Raw genomic sequence first — 27,637 nt, 5'->3', positions numbered from 1 at the left:
TAATATGATTCACAAGGTGGTATATAGTTATACTACGTTATTAATAATCAACCAATGAAAATGAAAGACAATACTCATGAATACCAATAATAATTATGCAGTGGCATATTATATTAATGAATACAACTTACTAGGTTTGCATTGACACAGTTTTCGTTGATCATCGTAGTTTTTTTTTCAGTATCTCGCCCATCTATCAATTATTTCTCGATTCAAACTCAGCTAATCTACCCCGCGCACTGACCTACGTGTTATTATAATATACTAACGTCTGCTGGTAATTTATTACCATGATAATACATTATACACGTCGCGGATCGTTCTCGCAAGAGCTGTGCAAGTACCTAACGGAAATTGCCGTGGATGAGAAAGAGGGTGCAGAGTGGGGTTCAAATGAGCGCGCATTGAGGGACGTGCGCTATATATTATAGCCGCGCGCACACCCGTCTCTTCGTCTGACACGTTAAAAACACATTCTCGCGGATCGATCGTCGACGTCGTCGTCGTCGTCGTCGGCTGCTGATGCTGTCTGAAAGCGGTTTTATTTTTGAACCGAAACGACTATGTACCACCTCCATAATAGTATATACATACACATACATTGGACGAATGAACGAGCTAGACGACGTTTTTCCAGGACACCCTGGAGCCTTTTATTTATTCCCTCCCACCCAAATATCAATCTTGTGTACGCACGAGTCTTGCAATTGAGGAAACGATAAAAAATAAATAAATAACTGGGGCGCAGAAATGCCCTCGAGAGTATTATTTTCTTTCTTTAGTTTATTTCCGTTTTTTTTTCTTTTACAACGATCGTTACAGCGGCTCGAAAATCACTCGAAAATCGTATTATTATTGTTATTATGATGATTGTGTTATTACGACGACGTTACCACAGCTACTATAAATAATAAATACAATATTATACTATCATAGTGTGCGGTGAGTCATCTCCCCGTAATATACATCAATACCGGAACAAAATTATATCCATACGTACGTCATCTAAAATACGTGTAGGTACACGGATATTGCTGGGTAGGTCGTAGGCATATCATGACGTTATAATATAACCATTTGCACTTGAACGTTGCAGTCATATTTAGTGTTTCCTTAGAAGGGATACAGAAGGATACAAAAACAAATCGCACTTTGCTATGATTATTATATGTTTCACTAGAGGAAATATTTCAATACTTCAACTTACCTAAACTTTTTTATCCTACAATTACCGTAGGAATGAGATATCATAATAATTTGTTAAGATCTGTATGTAAAAAAAAACCGTGGAAGTCACTCTGCCGAAATTACTTTATAATTGTGTTTTATTTGAATTCAATAATAAACTTTTGAATATGAAAAGCAATTCTAAGTAGAAGTGGAGTGTCAGTCTCTATTTCTAAGGATATATTTTCAATATTTTCAAAACAAGCGTAAGTAATTTAAACTTTTGAACTATTGGCAGCATAAGACTATAGATAATGTCCGTGCAATTTTAAAACTATTGTTTTGAAAATTTAAATTAATTATTATTGTGATGTTTCCATTATAAAACTTTGAATTCCATTCTATATACAAATGACAAGTTCATAGTAAATCACATTTAACATTTTTTTAAATGTCAAATACGTAAAAAGTAAATTTTAATTGCTAATTTATCTTTTAAAAGTTCTTAAATTTCTAAACCATTAATTTACATATAATACACAGGTTAAATTACAATATACTGTCATGTACTGATCTATTAAAAGTTGCAATTATGTACAACTTAATTTCAATTAAGTTTTATTTTTTCTTATCTTAGTTTTCAACCTATTCGTAAATCTACAAATCTACGGTTTTTTAGAATGTAGTTATTAAAATATAAAATATAAAAATGTATAAATAAAAACTTGATAAAGATTGAACACATGGCTGGTTAGCTTATGTGTTCTCCAATATTTGCTAAACTATACGTTTTTATAATATAAAAGAACTTGTCCTGATCGACAGACTAATTCATTATTGCCTAGTCGGAACCACCGAATCTATGAGTATGAAATTTAGTCAGTTTCGGTTTATGAAGTAGAGATCCTCAAACAAGGATTTTGAGATTCGAGGTGGAAATTGAAACTTTTTTTGTATATAAATGGTTGCCATTAGTTACTCTGGCAGACCAGATACAAGTATGCATAAAATCGTCGCGTTTACATGGTCTCGATGTGAATGTATGTGTAACTTATAATATATACTCAAAAGTCAAAAACTACCTATTAGGATTTTGACGAAAATCTCAGAGATTTTTTTTAGAAATATCAGAAAAGTTTAAATAGTAAATAGTTTAAGCCACGTCAAAAATATACCAAGTGCTAAATTCAATCCACGACTCTTGGTAGAATTATTTTCACAAAACTAGGTACACTGACGCCGATTTGTCCTTGAACTGAGGTAGGTACACTACAACTGAGATACACTCAAACCGAGATACACCTATATAGCGTATTATTTACTATATTAGATTTATAGTAGACTATTGAGCCGGTAACTAAAAATGTACCAGTCCATAAAATGTTTTATAAATTATAATTTCTTTTCCAGAAGGATAAATATTTAGTAATGAAAATTCAAAATACATTTACAAGTGCAGCAGGGTCTTTTGACACTAACGCAATAAATTGTTGCGCGTTTAAGAATATGAAATAGTATACTACATTATATAAAAACTGAATAATAAATATTAATTATTATTCCACAATTCCACGATAATTTATTGAGACGTCCAAAATATGTTTGATTGATGGTCTGACGGATTTGATCGTTCTCTAAAACCGTAAACGTATCTCTACTATCTCTCTATACCTCCTATTTTATAATATTATGTGTGTGTGGGACGAATACATTTTCTGAGTACGAATAATATTTTTATATCTGATTGCACAAAGCACATTATTATGAGATCAAGATAATTGATAATTACTCGTTTTCTAAACGAATATTAATATTGTTGTTATGTGTTGACATGGTGTATCCATAATCGTATTGAAATGCTTACAATAAAATAAGCCTGTGGTAAATACATATTAGGTGGGTACCTATATTGACTCGGATATTAAAACGCGATTAACGGCGATTAACGTGTATAAGATAGTTTCGATAAAGGGGATTAAAATGAAACCGTTTTCGTAGAATCAACAATAATTATAGTTATTGCCCCGGTGGAGTAATATGATATTGTGTAAACGATACATCTGGATTTCGTAAATAAGGTCGTGTAATTAAGCTGATAATAATATATCAACTTTACCGTGAACAGTTCAATGCAATCATAATTATAATAATATTATGTACCATGTTATGTTGTACGTAAGTAGAAAATTAACATAACTGTAACAAAACGACCACACAAGCCGAGTATAATAATAAAATCTTAACAATAATTATTATTGTTCGGGTTATTTGCACTTTTCGTGATAATATATCGGTATCGCCGTCAACGATATATTGATGATAATTAATGATTACTTTACTCCCCGACTGCTGTCTGCGAGATTTAGGGTGCACTAGGCCCTGGTCAGTGATTGATAGCTATTGGGCTAAAAATTAAAATTCAAAACCGTTGGCTTATAAGAGAGAAAACCAACGACAAAAATAAAATATATACCAAAAACGGTATACGAATTGTTACCACAAACATCTGAAAAAGCGACGTAACAATGGTTTGAATTATCATTTTTAATATTTTTTATTTGTGTATGATATTTTGTAAAACTAGTTTTAACTATTAGGTATTCTTGTGTGAACCCATAGGAAAAAAAAAACAGAAAAAACCCAACTGATTTTATTTATAAAAATTAATTATATTTAGGTTTGACAATTTATGTTATTAATTCTAGGTCTTCTATAGTATTTTTTTTTTTTGAAAACCAAAACTAATGAACTAATTACTAAATAATGCAAAATACTATGGGTACTGAATGACTAAAAACATTGTCAAAAAAGCTTTAAGTAATTTTATGTATAGTAGAAATTCAAATAAAAACCACTCCAATTATGTTTTGAGAGTTACATATATCATGTATGTTCTAAAACATACCGAGAAAAATATTATTACATGGCGTTTCTGCAAATTAAGTATGCTTAAATTATGTCCAGGGAGTATTTATACTGATATAGAAAAATCAAAAATAATAACATTTGGCAAACCACATATTATATTCAACTGTATTAAAAATTAAAATACCATTCATTTGTGGCTTTTTTTCCAGATTATCTCTTCGTGTATACGTTTTAATAACTCAGAAATAAGTTCTTCAAATTTTGATTAAGATCCTTCAACATTTTTAAAGTATTCAAATTATCAACACATTTTGTATGCGGGGCATACAGCCATATAGGGCATATATGGAATTCTCTAAATGGTAATATAGTAATGTGGTCGTTATGTATACAGTATACTTCTAAATTCTGAAAATCAGAATTGAATAAATTCATTATTTAACTAATAGTGAGAGCGAGCATACTGGTGAATCACCTTATAATTTCATGTACGAGTACTATATTATATTATTATGAATAGTACCTAAAACTTTCTATAAAGGTAAAAATTATAGAAAATGGATATTATATTGTAATTACTAATTACTAATTAATAATAATAATAATAATAATAAATATATAATTCTTTATTAACGGAATAAATTCTAATTACAAATATTGTATGAAATATAGTGATTGTAGATTTATGTAAATGAACATGTTGTGCTAGGTATAAGTAATAGGTGTATGTATTTATTTATGTATATTACATACATATATATATAAATTATAATATACCGCTGAGTGAAGACGTGCTCTAGGTCCTAAGATCTCAAAGAATTCCGTCATATGTGTGAGTTTTCTAGTGTTCTACCGGTACCTACTACTCCGGAAGAATGAGGTAATTACTAATTTATTAATGATTAATACATTGTATACACGCTTGATAAAATATTTGAGCGAAAAATGTAACTTATAACTTGTGAACTGACCAAGTTTTTACGGGTTAAAAAAAAATATGTAAACTTGTGCGGAGGACAACGAAACCGATGGGTTAGGTTATACCTTTAGCTTTCATAGCTTTCTGAAAATGATGTCACTGAGTGACACCGACGACGACCGCAACAACCACCGTCGTGAGTCGTGACGCATTACTGTATAGGTATAATAATAGATAATAATAATAATACATAATATATTACTCACGGGTAACAATGACACAGAGTGAAACCCCAGAACAATAGTCAAACATTTGGAAGGTGGCTATGTAAGAACATTAAATATTATATCATGGGTCCACTATACTGACTAATATTAATATGCATTACGAGAGCACCAGATCGGCGTAGGTACGTGAGTACGTGTTATAATAATATATTAAATATTTCAACAGGACCGATTTCACTGCGAAAGAAAACATTCATCGAACCTACCGGCTTAGTGCCTACTCAGCGTATTATAATATTGGTACTTCGTTAATCGTTTCCCGTTTTAAATGAAATCACGATTTAAGATATACAGGTTACTCAACGGAGCATTATGTATATTTTCATGATAGATTTAATTTTTTATTTCGATATATATATACACTGAGAGCGCAAGCTGTACTTCTTCCTATGGCGAACAGTCGATTTTTGGAAATAAACTGTGGGCACCACTCTGGAAACCAGTTTCTATACGCGCGGCGTATCTCTACATAATATTCCTAATGAGATTACAATATATTTTAGTCAGTTCACTCAGTTATCATTTATCTACGAACCATTTTTAATGCGAAACCTAAACGTTATATCATTAAAATACGAATTTTCACGACGAGCTGTTACAAATTTATTTAATCGTTTCATTTACTAGTCAACCTTAATGACAAAATATAAATATATTGAACATATTTTGTGGACAAATTTCAAAATGAAAAATAAATGACATTATGATTTAAAGTGCATTGGCGGTAAATTATTAATATTCACAAAAATTCGTGTTTCAATAATAGATTGCAGTACCCGTAAAGTTAGGGTACCTACCAAATTTCGTAATCTGAATCGTTCATTGTAAAACCAACATTTTAACTTTTAAGTAATGCATTTGAATTCTGTGGGACACCACGGTTTTCTCGGCGTTTCATTTTTCATGTCTCCGCTAAATGCACATTAATAATAATAAAAAAAAAAAACTATTCGTTCAATATTTTCCACAATCATAAATCAAAGTTTTCATAAAAGTATATTCTGTTACGGGTTACGTGATTAAAAAAAAAAAATATATATATATATATATATAACACTATTTTAAAATCGAAACTTTTATATAGGTACAATGTTGTATTATAATTTAAGCATGGAATAATGATGGTGATATACGTCAATACATTTTGAAACGATGAGTGTTTTTTACTGGCAAAATAATCACTCTTTATGTTGGGTATTAAGTATTAACGTTATTATATATATTATATATTATATAATATACACAGGCAACTGCTGCGCAACAACTCTCTGATATTAGGTATATTGCACTAACCTAACCTGCACCCGTGATGTATATAATATTATATCGTGTCTCCGTCGGTGATGATAGGGCGTTGGTGGAGGGTTGTGGAAATTGACGGGTCAGCTACGAGAAGGACTTGGCCATATTATACATTATACACATAAGTATATATATATATATATATATATATATATATAAAATACGCGCCCCTTTCCAAAGCCATCGGTCGGTCGGCTAATGTAATTAACTTTGGTCCGAACTTCGGATGTATATATGTATAGGCTTACACAAATAACCGTAATACGCGTGTGCCACCGCCCTTTTTAACTCGTTTTTGTAGGTCCTAATGTCTCATATATATATATAAGTTGACAGTTTATTAAAAAATACTGCCTGGAGGGTGTTTTTTTTATAATATACGGGCAGCGTGTGGCTATATATAATATGTATTTAAACGGGGTAATTTTTTTATCACGAATCGTTCAATAACTGAATAATTGGGGAAATAATAGTCGTTTATTTTTTTTTCGTTCGGAAACCCTTGTGACGATGAGAGGTTGGTTTCTACAAAAAAAAGGAGATATTTAGCATTTACCACATGGGCACTGAATTTATCACATCGATTAGTATATGTAATATATAGACCTATTATACGGTTTGATAAAAAAAAATTCAATAATTATTATGATAAACTAAATTATACATATAGGTACAGCTGTTACATGATGTTCCGAAGTAGTATCGCATAATATATAAACCAACCACTAGGGTCCTCCTAAAAACCATTTTAACAAAAATTACCGAATATAGGTAATGGAAATTATAAATATATACCTATATAGTACATATATAAATATAATACATTGAAATATCGTTAACTCAAACTCGATAAGTCAACATATATTATAACTTAGAAATAAAATAGTTCTCCTGAAATTTCCAATAAAGGTATATTAGGAGGTATATGAATGTAAAAATAATAGTGACGTTTATTAAAGTTATGTGGTGACATCATTCGATAACTCAAATAGCTTTATCACTAATATAGTAATATAGTAATATATTATAATATGAGTAAAATGGTTTTAAGAAAGCCTGTATAAAAAAAAACATGATAAAAATTACGTGATTTTGGATTTGCAGAAAAATCTAAATGTAAATAGCTGTAATTTAAATAAAATGCAAAGACTAAAAAAATGTAATTTATAATTTTGGATGCAACAAATCCTTTTGATTTGAAAATAAATATTAAATATGAATATATTTACGAACTTTTAATTATAGGTACATTTACATTATATATACCGTAGGGTGTAGCTGAATGATTCGACAATATTATAACAGATCCCTAGATAAACCGTATATACTAATATCAGCATTCTCTAGCAGATAAACACAGAAAGGCGAAAGCTTATATATTATGTGATACACTGATACCTACTCAAATGAAGAAAATGGATTAAAAAAAATTAGAATTCTTATTAGCATTAAATTAATAAACACGCATATACCATGGTAATCACTTGACTATACAGATGAAATAAAATAATTGAAAATTTAACTATGCAATAAACGCTGATCATAATAAATTATCACGATTTCATAGTTATTATTAGTTTCTAAAAACCCTTTTAAGTTTATTAACCATTTATGAGTTAACTTGAAGTATAGTGAACATTAAAAAACATTTGTAGATGATCGTATATTTATCTTTTATTATATTATATTAATATAAATAAGGTACGACAAGGTCTTTACAGTATAATTAGGACTTTTTGATTACCATTATACTTAAAAATTATATTTTGCTATTTGAAACACATTAGGTTCTTTTCTATTTATTCACAGTAGGTATATTTATACTAATTTTTTTAATCGTAAAAATTACCTCTTAGACCTATTTATTACAATATTAATCGTGCGTTCATAAAAATATTTACACGTAGCGATAAAGGTCAAATTTTATTTCATTTTTATTTCGTTTGTACATTACAGCATCTATAGCTGTCAAAATGCAAGACAGTCGTTTCCGTATAGATATGTGTGTTTTTTACCTTAGTTATCATACAATGTACACTATTAATTACTATTGGCGTTTATCTCGAGGCGCATTAACAGTCCCATTAAGTAGCCTCTTATAGAGGTAGGTTATACATATTACACGGAAAAGACAGCGAGGCTCAGTATTGCGATATTAGATATAGGTAGGTACTGCAGTGGTGGCAGACTACCAATATGTTAGCCCTATATATATAGGTACATTGTACCATAAATCACAATAAATATAATCAAATTGGCATAGCTACCACATTTTTTTAACGATATTAACTGTAAATTCGTCGTAGTAAACCTCCTTCATCGACTCGCTTGACAACATAAGCCTCATATAACGACGACCATGACTACCATATAAAATAATCAAATATAATATTATAACCGATCAATGTGTAATTTTTCTTTTAAAATTTAAATAGTGGTCGCAAACCACGCCGCATGATTTAAGTTCAAAATTAAAATTTTTCGCGGTAATTGTTATGCAAAATTTAGATCAGTGTAAGCTCCGCTTCAATTCATAAAAACAATTGCAAACATTGCATATATAGTTTTCATATACCACACCTATTTGCAATGACCTAAAATTCTACTTAACTTTTCAACGGTGATTTATCATTAGGTATGGCATGTTGTAAGACCAATACTGTAGAATAATATTATTTTGGTCAAAAGGACCCCAATTTAGGGCAAATATTGGGAAAAATCTACAATGATGATAATATTTATTATTTAGTATGAACCGTTCAGGCATTCAATGTGTTATTATATATTATGCAAAATACTCGTTCGTGAAATCGCAGTAAAACCAAGGCTGTATTGTGTGAATCTGAGCGTGGAAATAAATTTGTATTGTTAGAAAATTGTTAAGTTTAGCAAGTAAAAAGGCCATTAGCGTTTGGTTTTATCTAGCTTAAAGGGACGTTGTGTAAATAAACGCAAGGGAAGCTTTTATGAAAATGGTTAGCGAAAATCACAATAAAAATTGAATAAAACCTTTTAACTTATAACCATTAGGCATGTATAATGTATATAATATGCATTTTATCAATTCAAATTAAGTAGTGATGGTGAATAATATTATGGTACTTATTATTATATGCGTCATTTTTTACCAAACAAAATCGGTACACAGTGGAAAATTACAAAATACAAAATTCACATCCATAAAACGTAGTAAAGGTGTCGAAGAAAAATCAAATGATAGTTTGATTAAATATTATGTTTAAAAAAAAAAAAAACACTCAAATATCGGTCAAGCATACTTAAATAAAAATGTAAAATGAATTTCTAGAACGTTTGGGCACATATACTTACTGCGTTGGTTTTTTATTGTGTTCGAACGAATCGAGATGGTAATTTAAAAAATAATAGTCATACCGACAAAGAAAGCGTCAACAATTGTGATAATGTAATAAGAAAATTGAAATAATGGTGTATCATTGTTATTTGTTCGGTACAACATATGTGATAATTCTCACGTGCACCGACGTCACGCAGAGGGACGGCGAAGGGTGTGTTTCTTTATTTTACGAAAAAGTTTTGGTGTACGCATCACGTGCCGGAATTGTTTTTACCTATAGAACTCCACCGATTACAGTAGTCACTGCAATGTACTGATTTTATCGTATTATTTAAATAATACAATTCAGTTGATGAAACGATAAATTATGCTTCTGTCGTAAACACATAATAACGTATTGAATTCTCATTTTCTAATATTCTTTAGGCGGATTAATTGAATATTGTAAGTACATACGACACTAGTACGACATAAAATGTTTTATTATTAAACGAGTATACAATCGCACTGATTAATTCAACGGCCGCCACGGTGAGATAATATAATATATTGTGTAACCGTCAACATAACGATATTGTTAGGATATCTCTTCGACATTGTTGTTTGTTTGTGCGTACGTGATAGTTATGCCAAAGTATTATAATAATTAAGTCGGCCTGTCAGGTGATAAAAAAAAATAGATAGGGAAAGCAATAATAATAATAATAATATATTCTCCAGTGTACGGTCCACCACCACGGTACCAAGGCATTGTCCCGATAACGTTGTATTAAAACAATAAAACCGGAAATTAAGGACATATAAAGTGTTTCCGTGTGACGTTTATTATTTAGTTTTTAATCGTTTGCTTTTGGCCGACAAACACCACAAAATACACCGAAAAGTATAAATATATTTATGTACATTTACCATTTACGACAGAAATGAAAAATACAATTAAATAAATAAATATGGCTAAACGTAATTTATTTTTTAATTCGACATCGTAGTCAATTATAGTATTGATTATAAATACTGTTTTATTTCTGCGTCGGATAATAAAAACACGAAAAATAGAAATCCATATATGTATTTTTTTTTTTACATCAAATATCGAATACTGCAGACGCTTTTACAACTTTTAATATTTAGGTCGATCGAAAGACGACAAAGTTTCTGAAGTTAGTTCTGCTTTCACGTGTGATATTTCTGGAAAAACTTTTAGTTTTTGCAAAAATATGAAAAATAATACACGTTTTTATGATTATGTCACATCCAAATGTCTTGAGAAACATACCTATAAGTATATAGTCAACACAGATACACAGTGTATCTATTTTGCCAATTTATTACATTTAATCAGTGTTATACGGAAAAATGAAAAACATCAAAAATTACATTTCTGTCAAACACACGTTTACAAAAAATAAAACATTGATTTTTTTTTCGAGTGAGTAATTTTCTTTTTATCTGTTTTTTCTGTGCTCGTAACTTTGACTTTAATGTATTTGCTCGTAAAATAGACGAAAACCAATCAATGAACCTCTAAAACACAATGTATACGTACACGCACACATTTAGAAACACTTTAAACGTCTTTTCGAAAACACAACTATAACCCTCGCCTCGGTGAATAATAACTGCACATTTTTGTACAACTTTATATTATTTTTTTTATTCCGAGAACATAGCATAATAAAATTGTATACATTTTGATATCTTCTCCAGAGAAGAATTTATGATTTTACTACATGAGTTTAATTAAATTCATAATAATCGTATGTATATAGTACAATTGTAGAACATTTGAATATGTCGGGTAGGTATTTATGGTGAACTTAGACACTTAGTGGAGTTTGAAATTTCCAATGCCATTTGAAAATGTTTTCAATACATAGGTAAAACGGTCATCATTTTAGTTCAATTTTTGTTTTCAACCTAGATCAGTTTCACATTTTATGTGGCCTATTTCAGAATGGATTGTAATATAGAGTAATTTAGTAGTACAAATGCATGATTTTTATGTTATATCGTATATGTATTCAGGTATACTAATAAATTCAGATTCTCTATGTATTTATTGTTTATTCAAATGTTGTAAAGTTAATAATTATGTCATGTCGTCCCGGTAAGAAGTATCGCAGCATAACCGAGCCGGACGTTTGACGACGACCAAACCACGCACGTGCAACTAATACAAATAATATTTTAACCCAAGTAAGGTAGGTATGGAGCATTTCATTAAACGTTATCAATTCAGGATATTCTTTGGGACATTTCCCCCTTTGACTATAAACAACTTAAGTCCTCTTTAGATTCGTTATTAATATAATTAATATTTAGTTTGTAGCGTTTCAGTGTAATGTAATATTATACAGTACATATACTACCGGCGGCGCATAACACCGCACACCGTTACGCCACGTGAGTATATATAATGTGTGTGTGTGTGTGTGTTCCGGTGCCCGTTGGAAAGTTGGCCTCGAACCGTGTACGCCTGTAGTAGTAATAATATTGTCGACGACAATAGGACGCCAGCAAGTAGGTCGAAACGTCTGTAGAAAAACTTGGTTCGTTATAATATGTACGAGCAACCGGAACTCACGGGATGAGTATATAACCTGTAGACTGTTACAGTAGAGGTAAGCGTGGCGCGCTCGTGACTCACGCGCTATATGACTGTTTGTCAATGTATGGCTGGAGGGAGGGGGGAGGTCAATGAAAATCTCCTGCCAATGATACATCAGCAGAAATTGTCTCAAAGATCATTATTTTTCGAATTGCGACGAAACAATGAAAATGGAAAATATTTCTTCACGTGTTAAGAAACAAATAATAAATTACATTGACAAATAATGAATTGTTTTATTACTCTCCTCTGGAATATCAAGTTTGATGAAATTTCTTTTCCAAAAAGTTCGTATTATACATGAAACTTTTGGACCCAAAATAGTGAGTATCGTATACACGACAAAGACGGAAAGTCATTGATAAAATGTCGAGTTTTTTTTCGCGATTTGCATCTCTTCCGAACAAAACCTTTACAGGGAATATAACAGAAAGAACTAACAAATTAACTATGTATCATACAGCTTAGTTCACTTTTGTTTTAATCATTTTTTTTAATCAAATAATTATAAAAGTTATGTCATAAAAAAATGTTTGTATATTTTAGAACAAAATTAATTACTTAAATTAATTTTTTGTTTTCCATACTCTGCCAATGAAACTTGTGCAGTGCACACACCGTGAAAATTTCTGTTACACACTGTCTATACATGTCCACTATTATTTACCGGTATATTCGATATAATATAATATCCGTATAATATGATGTATTATATTATCAGTGTAGCGCCGTCACGTCACGTGGGATACAGGTTCGACAAAAATATTGTATACAATCATTCGCGGTTACAGTCGAATGCGGTAAGTATTATAAATTATAATAGGTCTAACTCCGAGAAATGGACTTTTTCACGACGGTTTTTTTGCTTTGGATGAAAACTTGAATAAAAAAAATTAAGAAATGACCGCAGCTCTACCATGTACGCTAACCTGTGTACTATATTATAATAATTGTATATATCAACTGCCCATATATACGGCCGATCGGCATCTGTCGAAATGAAAGTGTTCTGATGAGCGTGCATAGCGTACATAATTGCATGAAATAATAGGTAAGTGCCCACGGAGTGCACTCACTATCGGGATACAATAATATATGTATGCACCTATAACTGACTGCATGCCGTACCCTAAAGTTACCTACCTACTCGTTGTGACGAGGTAAATCTGCAGACACGCCAAAAATACTCATTCAAAATCGTCGAATCATCGTCAATAATTATAAATTTTATTATATGATCACGTGATTGCGTCACATGAGAACATAAAGTGTATTTGGTTACCATCTACTGCAGTTTTAGTTAAAAACAAACCATGGGAGGGGAGAATTTAAAATCCACGGCTGAACTTACGGGGGGAGGTAATATGGTTTACCCCTTATCCCCACTTAATATCAGCGTTGGATGTTTATTATTCTAATTAGTTATGGAAAAATCATAATATTTTCTTAAGACGGCGCATGGCCCGGCTTGCTGCTCGTGGCCCGGGACTTTGCCTACGAACTGCGTCGTGATATTGTGAGAACCTATGTGACGAGCCATGTGGCTCGTGTCAAAAGATCACAACATTTTATATTGTTATCTTTATCACGATACAATTTTGAAAACTAGACGAATTTAGTACTCTTACCTAAATTATAATACATTCCACATACTTAAACTTTATTTTACGATCACGGTAGGTAACTAAATAAATGGTAACTGTGGCTATCTATTGTTTTTATATGTACAAATATTGTATGTGCTTTGTTTGGTTTCTAAGATATTTTCATACAGATAAAATCATGCAGAAATCAGTATACTATGTGTATCGATCCTGCATGAGAAAATTGCAGTTTCAGGCGGAATAGGGGGCTCGTTTGTTAGGATTGCTTGTTTGTCCTCATACTTCGTCACCCGAATATTTTATTAATTTATTCATTTATACTCAACCTTTAAGACTTACCAAACTATAAGAATAATTAGTGATGATTCAACATAAGAAATATTTACATAAAATTAACAATATAAATTGGGGCGACCCATCCCAGAATTTCGAGAAACACGAAAACAAATATTTTAATATATTTTATTCTGTAAAGTTAATTTTAAATTTTAGATCTATATACAACAATCATAAACTTATAACTATCCAAAATATTAAATATGAATCAGAAAAAAACCAGGAAAGTCACTATGTTGTATAGAGTTGAGTAAAAGCATTGAGTGTACCTATAGTCATTGAGTAGGTCACTGTATAATGACTAAATACTAATGGAAGTGTTAAAATTGAATTTAATGATAAATAATTGTATAAAAAAAAAACGAAGATAGTCAGCCTATATTTCTAAGAATATTTCATTATATATTTATATTGCTATTAGAAATTTATTTTTGTCTTAATAGGTTAAATTACTTTACCTATATCAAAAACATAATATCATACACCTACTATGTAATAATTTATAATACATAACAATAACATTATTTCATATAGCCTCGTATTACTAGCTGTTATTAACTTACTTATTAGTATTAGTTGATAGGTAGTACGTTTGTAGAGTCTACAAGTAATATTTTTTTTGAATTAAAACAAAATAACTATCATTGTTATTTATTGCTTAAATATTCAATTTTACCAACATTTAATTATATCTATACAAATTAATTGTAAACATTTTTTTAAATTTTTAGGTTTCCATAAGAACACCTTACGAGGCATCATGTTTTATTAAACAATCAAGCCTTAGGTAATGTGTATTTGACGCTTATGTGTTTTCGATATTTTTAAATTCTATAAGTACAACTCATGACGAATGTTGCTGGAATTTTCAAACTGTTAACTTCAAATATATAAACTTATCTGAAAACTTGTACTACATTTTCAAACCTTAAGGCTTAAGGGTAACATTTTTCTGAGGTTATGAATTGATAACGACAAAATAATTTATATAGGTAGGTATTATCGTGATATTGACGAGTTTTTTAAAATTGAATTTCAAATACCTACACTTATAAAAAAACACATTCTTTATTTTTGATAACTTCTTATTGCTGTAAGACCCAACTTAAAGGAAATATTTATTTTTTTCATAATCACCACAGAAGGGTAAAAATAATTTTAAAATTATATCATGTCTAGAATATCCTAAAAGTAGTAAATATTTGATGAAAACTGCTGTATTTTACAGTAATTCTTGTAATTAATTTTTGAACTACAACAAAAAATAAAAACATTTTGTCTTAAACTCGGTTTGCGTTAATTGTTTACCTTTGAAAACCAAGTTGGACCTACTATGTTCAATTTACTACCAAAAACTACCATAAAGTTTGGAAAGTGTAACATTTTTACTGCTTAAAAAGGGTATGACAGAAAAAAAAAACACTACTTATTGTAAAACCATTACATTCATCACTCCGGTTAAAATCTAAATGTTTTTTCATTGATCGGGACCAAATCAAGTCAGCACACAGCGTGCAATTGGATCTTGAGTCTTGACACATTTACAATTGAAACATAATAATATAAAAAATAGACTCCCACAGGCCGCCACAACTATAGCTGGTATGCAGAAAAGAAGTCGGTCAAACAATTCTAATATTTTCCGTTTTCACACAGAATCTGGTGGTTCTTAAATTTTGTATTTTTTTTAAATATTTTCACCGAGATGACGAATTGCGACACTACGTTTTTAAATAATACGTACTGACTCATAAAAATATTATTATATACCACAATTGAGATTTAAAAAAAAAATTATAACTGAAATGGGACTTTATACTTATTACTTTATATCTATACCGTGCTTTCTTACGTGTCGTATGAGATTGTCTAAAGGTTCATGGTCTATTAAAACTACATTTTTCAACAATTGGGTGCTTATCGTATTTCAAAACATTAAACTTATCCAGTTTAATTAAAAATGTAATACAACATTTAATATAATTAAGTATTTTACTATAATATTTATTTTTATGATCATAGCAAAATGGTTATATACATTATACCTACTCGTCCTCTACATAAGTTTCTAAGGAAAACAAACTTTATACTTTTATATTATTTTTATTCCAGTTTTTATACGGTTTGCTAAAATTATTTGTTACCTGCACAAAGCACAGTTTTAGCTTATATCCAAAAATAATCTTCTAAATTGTAATCCACTAAGTGCTAAGTCTGTCGTTAAACAATAAATTATGCCATGCAACAATTTAATTAAAATGCAAATAATTAAAAATTAAGAATTAAAAGTAACAATTTGCATTTAATTTGTAGAAATAAAAATAATATACTCGCTTTAGCCGGCTAAACACATTAAAGAAGTAGGTCAATCGATTTGTCTTCTATTCAATTATAGTAGAATAAGAGATGACACTATCATGATAATCTTACATAAATTGTTTTTTTCATTATTTTTTTAATTTACCGTTGTCATTCCATTGCTCTATATTAATTTAAAATTAAACATTTTCCTGAGGACCTAATCCTTACGAATAATTGACATTAAAAGTGAAGTATTTTTAACGTAGATACCTAAGGGTATATTACAATTTAAGTAATAGGTTTTTGAAATTATCAAAACGTGGGAATTCATTTATATAGGTATAGTGATAAACAAGGTCTTTTTTTCAATTTATCATGGTTTTTAAAAATTCGAGATCGCCAATTTGAGGAATCTATACCCATAGTAGGTATTGTATGGTATTTTTTTTTTTTTTATATAAAACCGTGTACAATTTTTCACGAATAGCTTAATTTTTAAATTTAATTGTTATACGTTAAAAATAAACAGACTATTAAAATAAAATAACTGTGCAGTAATAATTAAAAAACAACAGATTGTCACAAAATGTGGTAGGCATTACAATTTTTTCATATTTGTAGGTATGTCATATTGTATAAATATATAATTCATTTTTATGTAGATTTTAAATTAAAAACACTAATTTGATAGCACATTATGTAATATCTGCGCTAAGGGCATTTGGATAATTGGTTTTAAAGTTAATAATAAATACAATTTTGAAAGAACACGCATAGACCTCTTTAAACAGTGACAATTATTTGCAAAACATTTTATCATTTTATGTTGAAAAATAAATAAATAAATAAATAAATAAATAATAATATATACTCTATAATCAACAACAGTAAGATAAATATTATGAAAAAAATAACGTAATACAATCCACTGCTCACTAGTCGCGGTTCAGTTGTTCACTCATCAACAAACAATCTTATGGCGGACCATGGTCAGATTTTTGATATTGATCAATTTGTTTTATATTTCTAACAATATTTTCGCTATAATACTGCGTTTAATACTGCGAAAGAAATACGGTTAAGATTTGACTCACAGAATAGACAAATGTTTTCTTGAAAACTTTGATTTCTATAGATTGAATAACATTGATGGCAGAAACTTTGGAGATAGCGGAATCGCAAATAATCTTTTCAGAGGTCTTGAACTGATTACAACAGACATACTTTACTATATTTTCCAATGACACAAGAAACTTTAACAAATTTCATTATGCTCTGGATTTACTATTAGGCCTACACAATGCTCATTAATTAATTATTTACTTGGGTTGGCCACCTTATTCACATTATTATAATTCAAAATTAAAATGTAACGCTCATTTCATATTATCATTAATCAAAATTAAAAATGTTTGTGTAATATCTAATTTGAAACCTATTTACGAATTAAAAATATTGTGGAGTGTCGACAAACCTCACAAATGTTATCATCGTTTCGATTCAAGTAATCAAGCCGATTTGAGTCGATAGGTTTGAGTTTTTTTATGTATAAAACGAGAGGAAACAATATTTTACTAGTTAACAAGCTACAGTGCATTAGTGCTGTATTATAACGAAGGCAATAAATAAGACACGAGATATTGTTGTTTACTTCACTTGTTTAAGAATAATAAGACATTTATTTTGTAACGAATTCGACACCCAAAATTAATAACTTAGTAGGTCGACATTGTTAAAGAAAGGAAATAAAAAATGACCGTTGTTATTTACGAATTCAGCTCAAACACGTTCTGGTTTAATTTTTTCAAACCTAGGTTAGTGATATCGTGATAAGTAATATCACAGATGAACAGCCATCGTACGTTCTATGGTCTATGAGTAATGACGTCTGTATAATATGTCGTTCGATTTCGCAACAAAAACGTGTCTAAATAAAAAATGTTTTCTGGTCATTTTTGACCTTGGTAACAAAATTACGCGGAATTCGTCTCCCAGTGAACTGAAACGAACGATGTTAAACTCGTAATTTAGTGGCTAAATGACGATTCGCAGGGTTTGGCCAGGTATGGTTAAAGCTGTTATTGTTGTATTTACCATCGCCGTCGGGGCAATTACAATTAACAAAATGTTTTCGGTTAATTAAAAACATACTTCCTCGTTTGACGAGTAAACGGCGTTATTATAATGTAGCTTTGGTAAAATATAGATACAATAGGTCGATTGGGCAACGTACACCTACAGAAAAAGGGCGTAGGGTGATATTTTCAAAGCATTTTGCATATAATAATCAAACAATAAGAAATATTATTTACGAAATACTTAGTTAGGTTAGTGTTTTGTCTGCTTTTTGTTGTAAACTTATGTTTCATTTTAATTTGTAGTTAAATTGATAAATAATCAATCACAATATCATATATAGGTATTATAATATAGAAAACGGACGTCATTATTACAACCAATAGCGTACACTAAGACGATTTGGATTTTATAGAAGCATGTAGTTCAACGGTATTAAAATAAATGTTACTTATAAACGTTTTAGGTTTCAACTATATAAAAATAATCAGATTCATTATTTTTTTTCATATTGCATAAATTATCAATTGTAATCAAATGCTACTAACATGCTCACAACTAAAATTATATTGTAATTATTATAGAACTTAATAGATTAACAAAAGTTAATTAAATATATAATTTAACATGCCCCTAAACTTTTCACCTTCAAAGAATAATATAAATATAAATCCACCGAAGTTGTTTTTAAGAACTGTAAGTATGATGTGATGTCTGCTTTTATTAAAATATGTACCTGCTACCTAAGTTCATTGACTTTTCTAACTGTCAGACTATTATGATACCAAAATAAAATTTACTATACATGAGGAAAACATGTTATTAATTAATGAATATGAATTCATGTTTAATAAAAATAATTTGCGTAAACGGAATGATGGAAATGTGTATTATTGGATCTGTGTCAAAAAAATGTGGTGCTACATTTCGAACAATTGCATATAAATACATAAAACTTATTCAAAACATTTAACTGAATGAGAACAATAGCTTAGCTAAACAATTTAACCAAGGCAGAATTTCTAAAAAAATTCTGCGCATGCACGAGTATAGTCATCGCATATTTATTCTAATAACTGTATTTTCCCGGGGAATTGTTGAGTGATAACTACAAATTCTTGATATCTCATATTATAACCATATATTATAATCTAAGATCATACACCTAGAATAAAGTACTTGTATTTAAATTTGAATTCTTATTTCTTTTAAGACTAATCTATTTAATTTTTTGCTTTTTAATTACATTTTTCTGTGACATAAATAAAATGAGTTATAATTCGAGAATAGGTACTGTGTTTGAACTCCATAGGGAAAACTTCAGGAATTTAATTACATAAGTAATTCTTTCATTAAATTTTAATAAAATAATAAAATATAATAAACTGGGTATTAATGAAAAATAATAATTGATTACTATGAGACATTGAGGTTGCAACATTTTACGAATGAAATCGCATATTTTACTTCCTAAGTACATATAATATATAAAGGCTTGTGTATTTTATTTCAAAATAACTTATTTTTATGGAATTAATACAAGGTTTTAACTGTTGTTAGATTTCAATAAGTTACGGACATATAATTTAAGTGGTTTGCGATTCCGTTATTTTTATACGGGTTAAAGATATCTACTTCGGAACCCTGGGGCTACGCGAATGCCGAATACGTACATTTATATTACTGATAAACAGTGCATATTGTGCGTAAAATGTTAGAATGTTAGACGATAAGTACAATAACGTTGAACTTTCAGATTTGTATTCAATGTAGGTATGTGGGACAAGGAGACGCATACAAATTGACGTAACCACGTTCGGAAGACGATGAGTTCCTTATTGATGTTACCAATAAATATATACATCAATAGATGTAGGTACCTATTTGTCAATGAATTTTTTCTAGTGTGAAAACGGTTAAATTGAAAGTAAGATATAGGTTGACTCATTAGTCATTGATTAAAACTGTCGAGGTTAAATCAAATTATACAATAATACTAAGTGTAAAAGAAGAAAATGAAAGAAGAACATTAGAACAATGTCAACAACTACAATTATAAATCAAGTAAGTATATTTTTTTGATTTGATTTATTTTTCGAAAAATAATACGTTAGTTACCAACATTTTACGTGTTGGGTCTTAGAGACTTTTATGAGTGGCAGCCCTCCTATTTTTATTGGGAACACGTAGATAAGATTATTTGATGATGTTATGTATAATTAGTATAATTTATTCTATGTAGTATGTACGAATTTTATTCGTATTGGAATTACTTACCCATTGACATCTGTTTGCCCGAAGGCCGACACGGTGAATGCCAAACACCAAAGTAATGTTACAAACATATTGGGTTTCATTCTGCAAAAAAAATAAAAAAATAATAATAAACAATATTGTTTTCGAATATAATATGGCGATGACAAAAATTCGTTGATAAAAAAGCTCGACTATTGAACTGAGTGTCGTGCCAATCTGCCCTCGCAGGACATACGATAACAATAGAATAACATGGATAGTAATTATGGCGTCCCGCTTATCATAGAGATTACTTATCGTACAATTAAAATCTGCAAGGTAAACGGCGTCCAAGGCCCCAATTTTTAGTATGGCAACCTACCCACAACTCACCTACCTACATGGATACATAATATAGTATTTGCTAATTGTATTATTGTTCATTTTTCGTGAGAATTTGTTGACAAAATCAAGGCTGAGCAAAAAGTCCAAAATACTTGTAATGTAAACAACATGATGGTTTAGAACAGGTATTCGTCTATTACATCCAGAACGCATATTAATATCAATAATCGTATAAACGAAATAAACTTTGAATGATACATATATTAATAATTGTACATTGAGGCATTCTAGTATGAGGTAGGAAACAATAAAATAACCAATGATTTAAATACGAACGGAATGGTCACGACTCACCACACTCTTAAATCGGCTCACCTCCGACGTATATGGATGTGTATGAGTATAGTCAGCACCACACAGAGGAATAATTGTGTGTTGGTCTTTTTATTTGACCTGTAGTGTCATGATTATTTCTTATTTTTAAAACGTGATTTAATTATATAGTAAGTACTTAATAATACCAAAGTACCAAAATGTGTTTGTTATTAGTTGTTAATTGGACTCCAAAAAACATTTTAGCTTGTCCGATTTCACAATATTTTAGAGTCCTCGTTTTATGTCTATAGCTAATTTCAATACATGGTGAAATATTTAAAAATATAATAACAAATATACTTATAAATTATAATATAATAATATGATCCTGGTAGGAATTCGCCATATGCATTCTGAGTCATAGGATAAAATGATAAAATGTTATGTCTATGTTATGACTATGAAAATTGTTATCATCACCATATTATTAATGTTAAAAAACAAATCGGAATGCATAATATTATATGAGAATTATACCTACATAATACTAGTTCAGTGGATTAAAAAACAATTCAGCTTCTAGAAATAATATATATTTAATTTAATATTAATTTCATTCATCATGCAGATGTCGCGCAGGAAGGGGACACCTTAGGCTGCGGGAGATCTTAGATGTATTTTGTCACTGCGTTCCGATAACCTTCGTCGAGTTAACGGTTTTATATCTATAAGTTATAGGTATATTACGCGTTTCATTTATTTTTAACTTATAATACATTTATTACAGTTCTACTATATAAGTATTTCATAATCTGTTATTGATTTATTTAACTTCACGTTATTTAAATACTATAAGTATTAGGTATCTATTTTGCGGTATTTTTTATCAATCAAACACGCAACACACACAACAAGTAAAATAATAATATATAAAACACAAAAATCCGAATTGTGTAACATTATATCGAAGAAATAGAAATACGCTAGAATAACGGTATATTTCGTTATACATCGTAGCTTCAACTTCAATAATATGCTATATACGGATAGATGTATTTGAGCATTAATCATTTTATTATTTTTATTCCGTGTGAGCTGGCTTACACAGGATTCATGGTCTGGTTGAGTAGAAAATGTACAGTTGAAAAAAGGATATGCTGTAACCCCGAGCGAACGATGAGATGACGAGGTGATATAATATCTGTTTGTTTTCACCAACGACGAAAATGTCGATAGTTTTATCGCTTTCGTGTTATTTTATTATTACTTTTTTTTCATTGAAATGGTGAACGAAATAAAAGTGAAAAAAAAAACGCAGGATAGAAAGACAAATATAATTGTCGGGTTTCACTCTGTAGGACGAGTGTCGGATTTCCAGCTTGGTGTATATTTTTACGCCACCCGGGCGGGATGCAAAATATTTCCTCTAGTCCGTGAAATCTCTAAATCTAACATTTATCGGTGAATTTAACAATGTATATTTAGGTGCATATTTATGAGACACACTATAAGTACAATTAAAATGTTTGTCAAACAAAAAAATGAATATTACATATAACTTAAAAAAAACAGGATGCACAATTTGTACCGGGGGAGGTAAAATTCCACGCGGTAAATAATCGTGGGTACACCGGTAGGTAAAATTTTAAATCCACTCCCGAGTATGTATTATATTTTATTTTATGCTGGAAATCAATAACGAATATTAACATTTTTTGTCGCTGCTGTCAATCGTTTTACTATTGCTACAGACACGTACACGGAAGTGGAACGATATTATTGAACTGCATGCCGCGATTACTTATGCGAGTCGTTTGCACAGCGGTTCACTGGAGGTTGTGCGGAATATTCATCGGCATCGATTCCGTATGACCTGACCCCGAGAACCCGTGAACAAACGTAGAAAACAACAATTTTATCTCGACGTCCGATTACAACGATTCATAATTGTTTTTTGCACATATTTTAATATTTACGTTATTTAATTGCCGTCACTCAAATCCCCACTGCCGACCCCGTTTCGACGAAAAAATGAGTTTAACTCTCAGCGAGACGTATATCAACTGCTCAATATTCTTATTTCACACTAGGTACCTCATACTTATACTGTTTAAGGTACAATATATTATATTATATTATATATTCTATATAAACAATAATTTATTATCATAAAAAATAAATTTAAATTGTTCAACAATCAATATACTCTTAACTTAATAAAATATCTTATCCGTCGTCGGGATTATTATTTACGCAAAAATTGCACTGTTTCCCGAATGTATTTTTGGCCTATTATAGCTACACCGTATGGTGGACTGTGGAATTGTATTAATTTTGCAAATACCTAATGAAACTTTGTCCAAAATTTCAATCAAATTCTAAATATGTATTCCTTTTTGGTAATATTATATTTATTTTAGGTTTAGACTGTCGCGATCGGCCGGGTTTCATCATCATTAAAAACCAGGTGCACACGTAAATATACGATTAAATTATATGCGATAATGCACTGCAATAAAGTAATATAGCAAATATATTTTACGATGTATTATCACCATTATTTTTATTATGATTATTATTGTGATTTCATTATTTATTAATTATTATCTTTGGCGTAATCCAAACAATGGACATGGACGTCATGCTCGACGAAGAATCGCCACACTAGACTTTTACAATCAATAGTGACACGGCGGAAGTCATTAACATTAATATTATTATGCAAATATAGATGACAATAGATAAGTAGCTAGGTAATTAATGGACACCACCTACCTAATTATCCAGCTGGGTTATTACATATAGTGCACGTAATACATCGTTTTGAATTATTTCATCGAATATTTGAACATATTGTAAATTTGTTTATACCATATTGCTTAATAAATAAATTAATATATAAAATATAATACTAAAGTCAATATTTAACATATTGTTTTGATAAATGCTACAATTCAACATGAACTGTTCAAAGATCGTAAGGGAATGTACCCCATTCAGACGAAATCGACTGATTCAACATTTTTCAGCCACCAATTTAATGCCTATAATTAAAATTGAATCTATAATATGCCTACATATAAAACGTATACATTATGAACGTCATGACTCATGACACAGATTATATGATACAATAATATATTTATATTTTCTACTGCGAGTAGATACCTACAGTAATCTAACCATGTCACTATTAAATTTAAGATTAAAAAGAAATGTATATATCTCATTTTTTATCATTTTTATGTTTTTTTTTGGTATTTTCATTCCAGAAACATGACGATTAATATTTACTCGTATTATATAATATTTACTACAATATAAATATACGATTGATATGAGGTTGGGAGATTTTAACATATGCAAACTCGTATAAACACCTCACCGTATATAATATGTATATTATAAACAAATAAAAATTATTAGGTAGGTACGCGTTAAAATTTTTTATTTTTGTAATCTCCTATGTTTATTTACAGTTGAAGGACTTTAATTTTCCAATTGTTTTATTGCTGTACAGGATTTTTCACATTTATTAAATCTCTTTATTTCACAGGAAATCGATAGAACACAGACAGTAGGTATACCTATATTATGGTAGTTTCTTTTCGAGATTTTCCACGCGGAAATGTGCATTGAAGCGAACTTTAAATTTATTTTTATTGATTTAAAGAAAGGCAAAAAAAACATTTAACGAGCTATCCAGAATGACGAAGTTATTATCTTTCGATAATTATAATTACATTGTTCACAAATTATGTTTTATTTTGTTTTTCAATGTAATATTTCTCCTCAATATTTCTATTTGCTGCACTTTTATACATAGGGTACACTATAGCTCTATTACGTGAACCTTATTCGTTTTACACCAATTTGATATACCTAAAGTTATATTATTATATAAGAGTAACCTTTAAAGTTAGTAATAATAACGTTCCGGTTGAGTGTCAATACCGTCAAAGCGTATGGGGTTTCTCCCTAAATGAGGGGGATTGTAATTTTTTTTATTAAAAACTGTAGATACTTGAAATCTTAATAAAATAATTATCTTAGTAATTTCTAAACATTTTAAAAATACTTTGGCTCTTTTTAAGCTATTTATAGATATTAGAAATGTTATACTATTTTAGATTCGAGGGATCATTTAATGTATTGATTTTACAATAAATTGTTTATTTTTTATGTTTATTATCACCTTTTGGGATAGTTCAAATGCTTTGATTTTCAACTTGAAAGTGGTTTCTGGTAGCAAATTGTATCTAGTTGGTACTTTGAAGGGAGTTAAAGTAAAGAGTTTTTAGTTCTAGAAAATAACTGAAAAAGCAAAACAAAAATTGATTTTGTTTATTTTTTTTTGGTGTAATTCAAAAACCAAAAATAATTAAATAATTTTCACCACTTTTTTTTGTTAGAATTTTCCATATATAATAAAAATTGTTATATTACATTGACTCTTATTAAGCTATATATAGTTTTAAAGGATTTGGACATTTTCAATTTTTTTTTAATTTTTTCATATAAATGTTTTCGTTGGGTCGAAAAGTTTGAAAATGTAATACAAGATTCCTCATAAGTTTTTATTAAAGGTACATAGGCAAGATTTTTTTAATAAGCATTAATTAAAGTTCATATTTTGACAAGATTTGTCAAAATTCTGAACATTATCAAATTATTTTGTTGTTAAAAATTTAGAAAATGTTTAATTTGTATAGAAAAGTATTAAAAATTGTTTCTCATAAGTAATTTATATTGTAAAAAAAAAAACCTAATTAATCGACATTAGAGAAAACTAAATCGTTAGCAACTCGGAACATTTAGATTTTTTACCATATAAATACTTGTACAAATGTTTTGCATAAAGTGTACGCACCTATGAAATCTTTTACATAAACACAAGTCTAACGGATTATAAAGCGGACGGATTTATCGTCAGGACGGAAAACAATGTAGACAAACGAGCAGTGTTTGCGTCTGAGCACAGATGATTGTTAATCATGGATTATAATATTAAGCTTTACTGTTAACGTCAAAAACCGTATTAAGGCAGGTGAAAAACTTATATAATAAAACTTTGTTTGGTTTCTATCTAATTGGTTCTCCTCTAAAATTGTATAAATAATAATAAAACCTATAAACGATAAACCCGTTTTTAATAGAAATTTCTGGTATCTTTATGTCTTGACAAAATCTCTATAAAAAAAATCCAACAACTTTACACTCACCGTATAAACTTTATGTTTTATTTTTCAATCGCTTTAGAAGTTTCATTAAATTGTATCGATTTTTCACTAGGTATCTCCAATAACGGTAAAAACCACACAGTCTTAAATCAGTTATTCCAACACGGCAACACTTCTGATGATCCGTAACTATGTTATAGGTAGCAATGCTTTTATTTTCCCATTTATGATATTCGCATCATGATAGGTTTTTATATAACAGAAAAATGACACTATCGACCGAATTTAAAACGGTAAAAAAATAATCAGCCAGTGTTAAGTGCTGAATTTTAGTAAACCTACAGAAGTATTGTATCAGCCATATTTCAAAATCGTAAATAATTAATTTACCTACCTATCAATGTTTAGATATATTCCAAATATATTCCCAAAATATTTTAATGAATTATCAAATCAATTAAAAGTGAGAAAGTCGATAAATGCGCATTATCGTAATGTTTAATTATTTATATATAAAAAAATATATTAACTCTTAAAAATATATACCAAAGGAAGTATATTATGTGAAAGTGTTAACTACAACTACGACGAAATCACCATAATTCGCATTTGCCGATAATAGAAACATTTTATCACCGGATAATGTTTCTAGAAATCGATGTTATGACGTATTTAAATGTAATTTCAGTGTATAACTTCTTAATACATTCTGCATACCTATGTATGTTTTATATTCTAAAGACGTCTCTGAAACAAAAAAGAAAAAGAAAACGCTACA

General features: G+C 29.5%; 1 protein-coding gene across 3 annotated transcripts in view; it reads right to left on the bottom strand.

Annotated features, from left to right (window-relative positions):
* Positions 1-27,637, bottom strand: part of LOC100164261 (CD109 antigen) — a 111,273-nt gene that overhangs the window by 59,672 nt on the left and 23,964 nt on the right. For all 3 annotated transcript variants that reach the window (XM_029492854.1, XM_029492858.1, XM_029492857.1), the window contains exon 2: positions 21,062-21,142. In XM_029492854.1, coding sequence (XP_029348714.1) covers positions 21,062-21,141 — 80 coding nt within the window. In that variant the 5' untranslated portion in view covers position 21,142. The remainder of the gene's footprint in view (positions 1-21,061; positions 21,143-27,637) is intronic.

Source organism: Acyrthosiphon pisum, chromosome X (assembly GCF_005508785.2).
Source record: "Acyrthosiphon pisum isolate AL4f chromosome X, pea_aphid_22Mar2018_4r6ur, whole genome shotgun sequence".
Classification (NCBI taxonomy): Eukaryota; Metazoa; Arthropoda; class Insecta; order Hemiptera; family Aphididae; genus Acyrthosiphon; species Acyrthosiphon pisum.
Note: the sequence above shows the minus strand (reverse complement) of the source record. Positions and strands in the feature narration are given on the sequence as shown.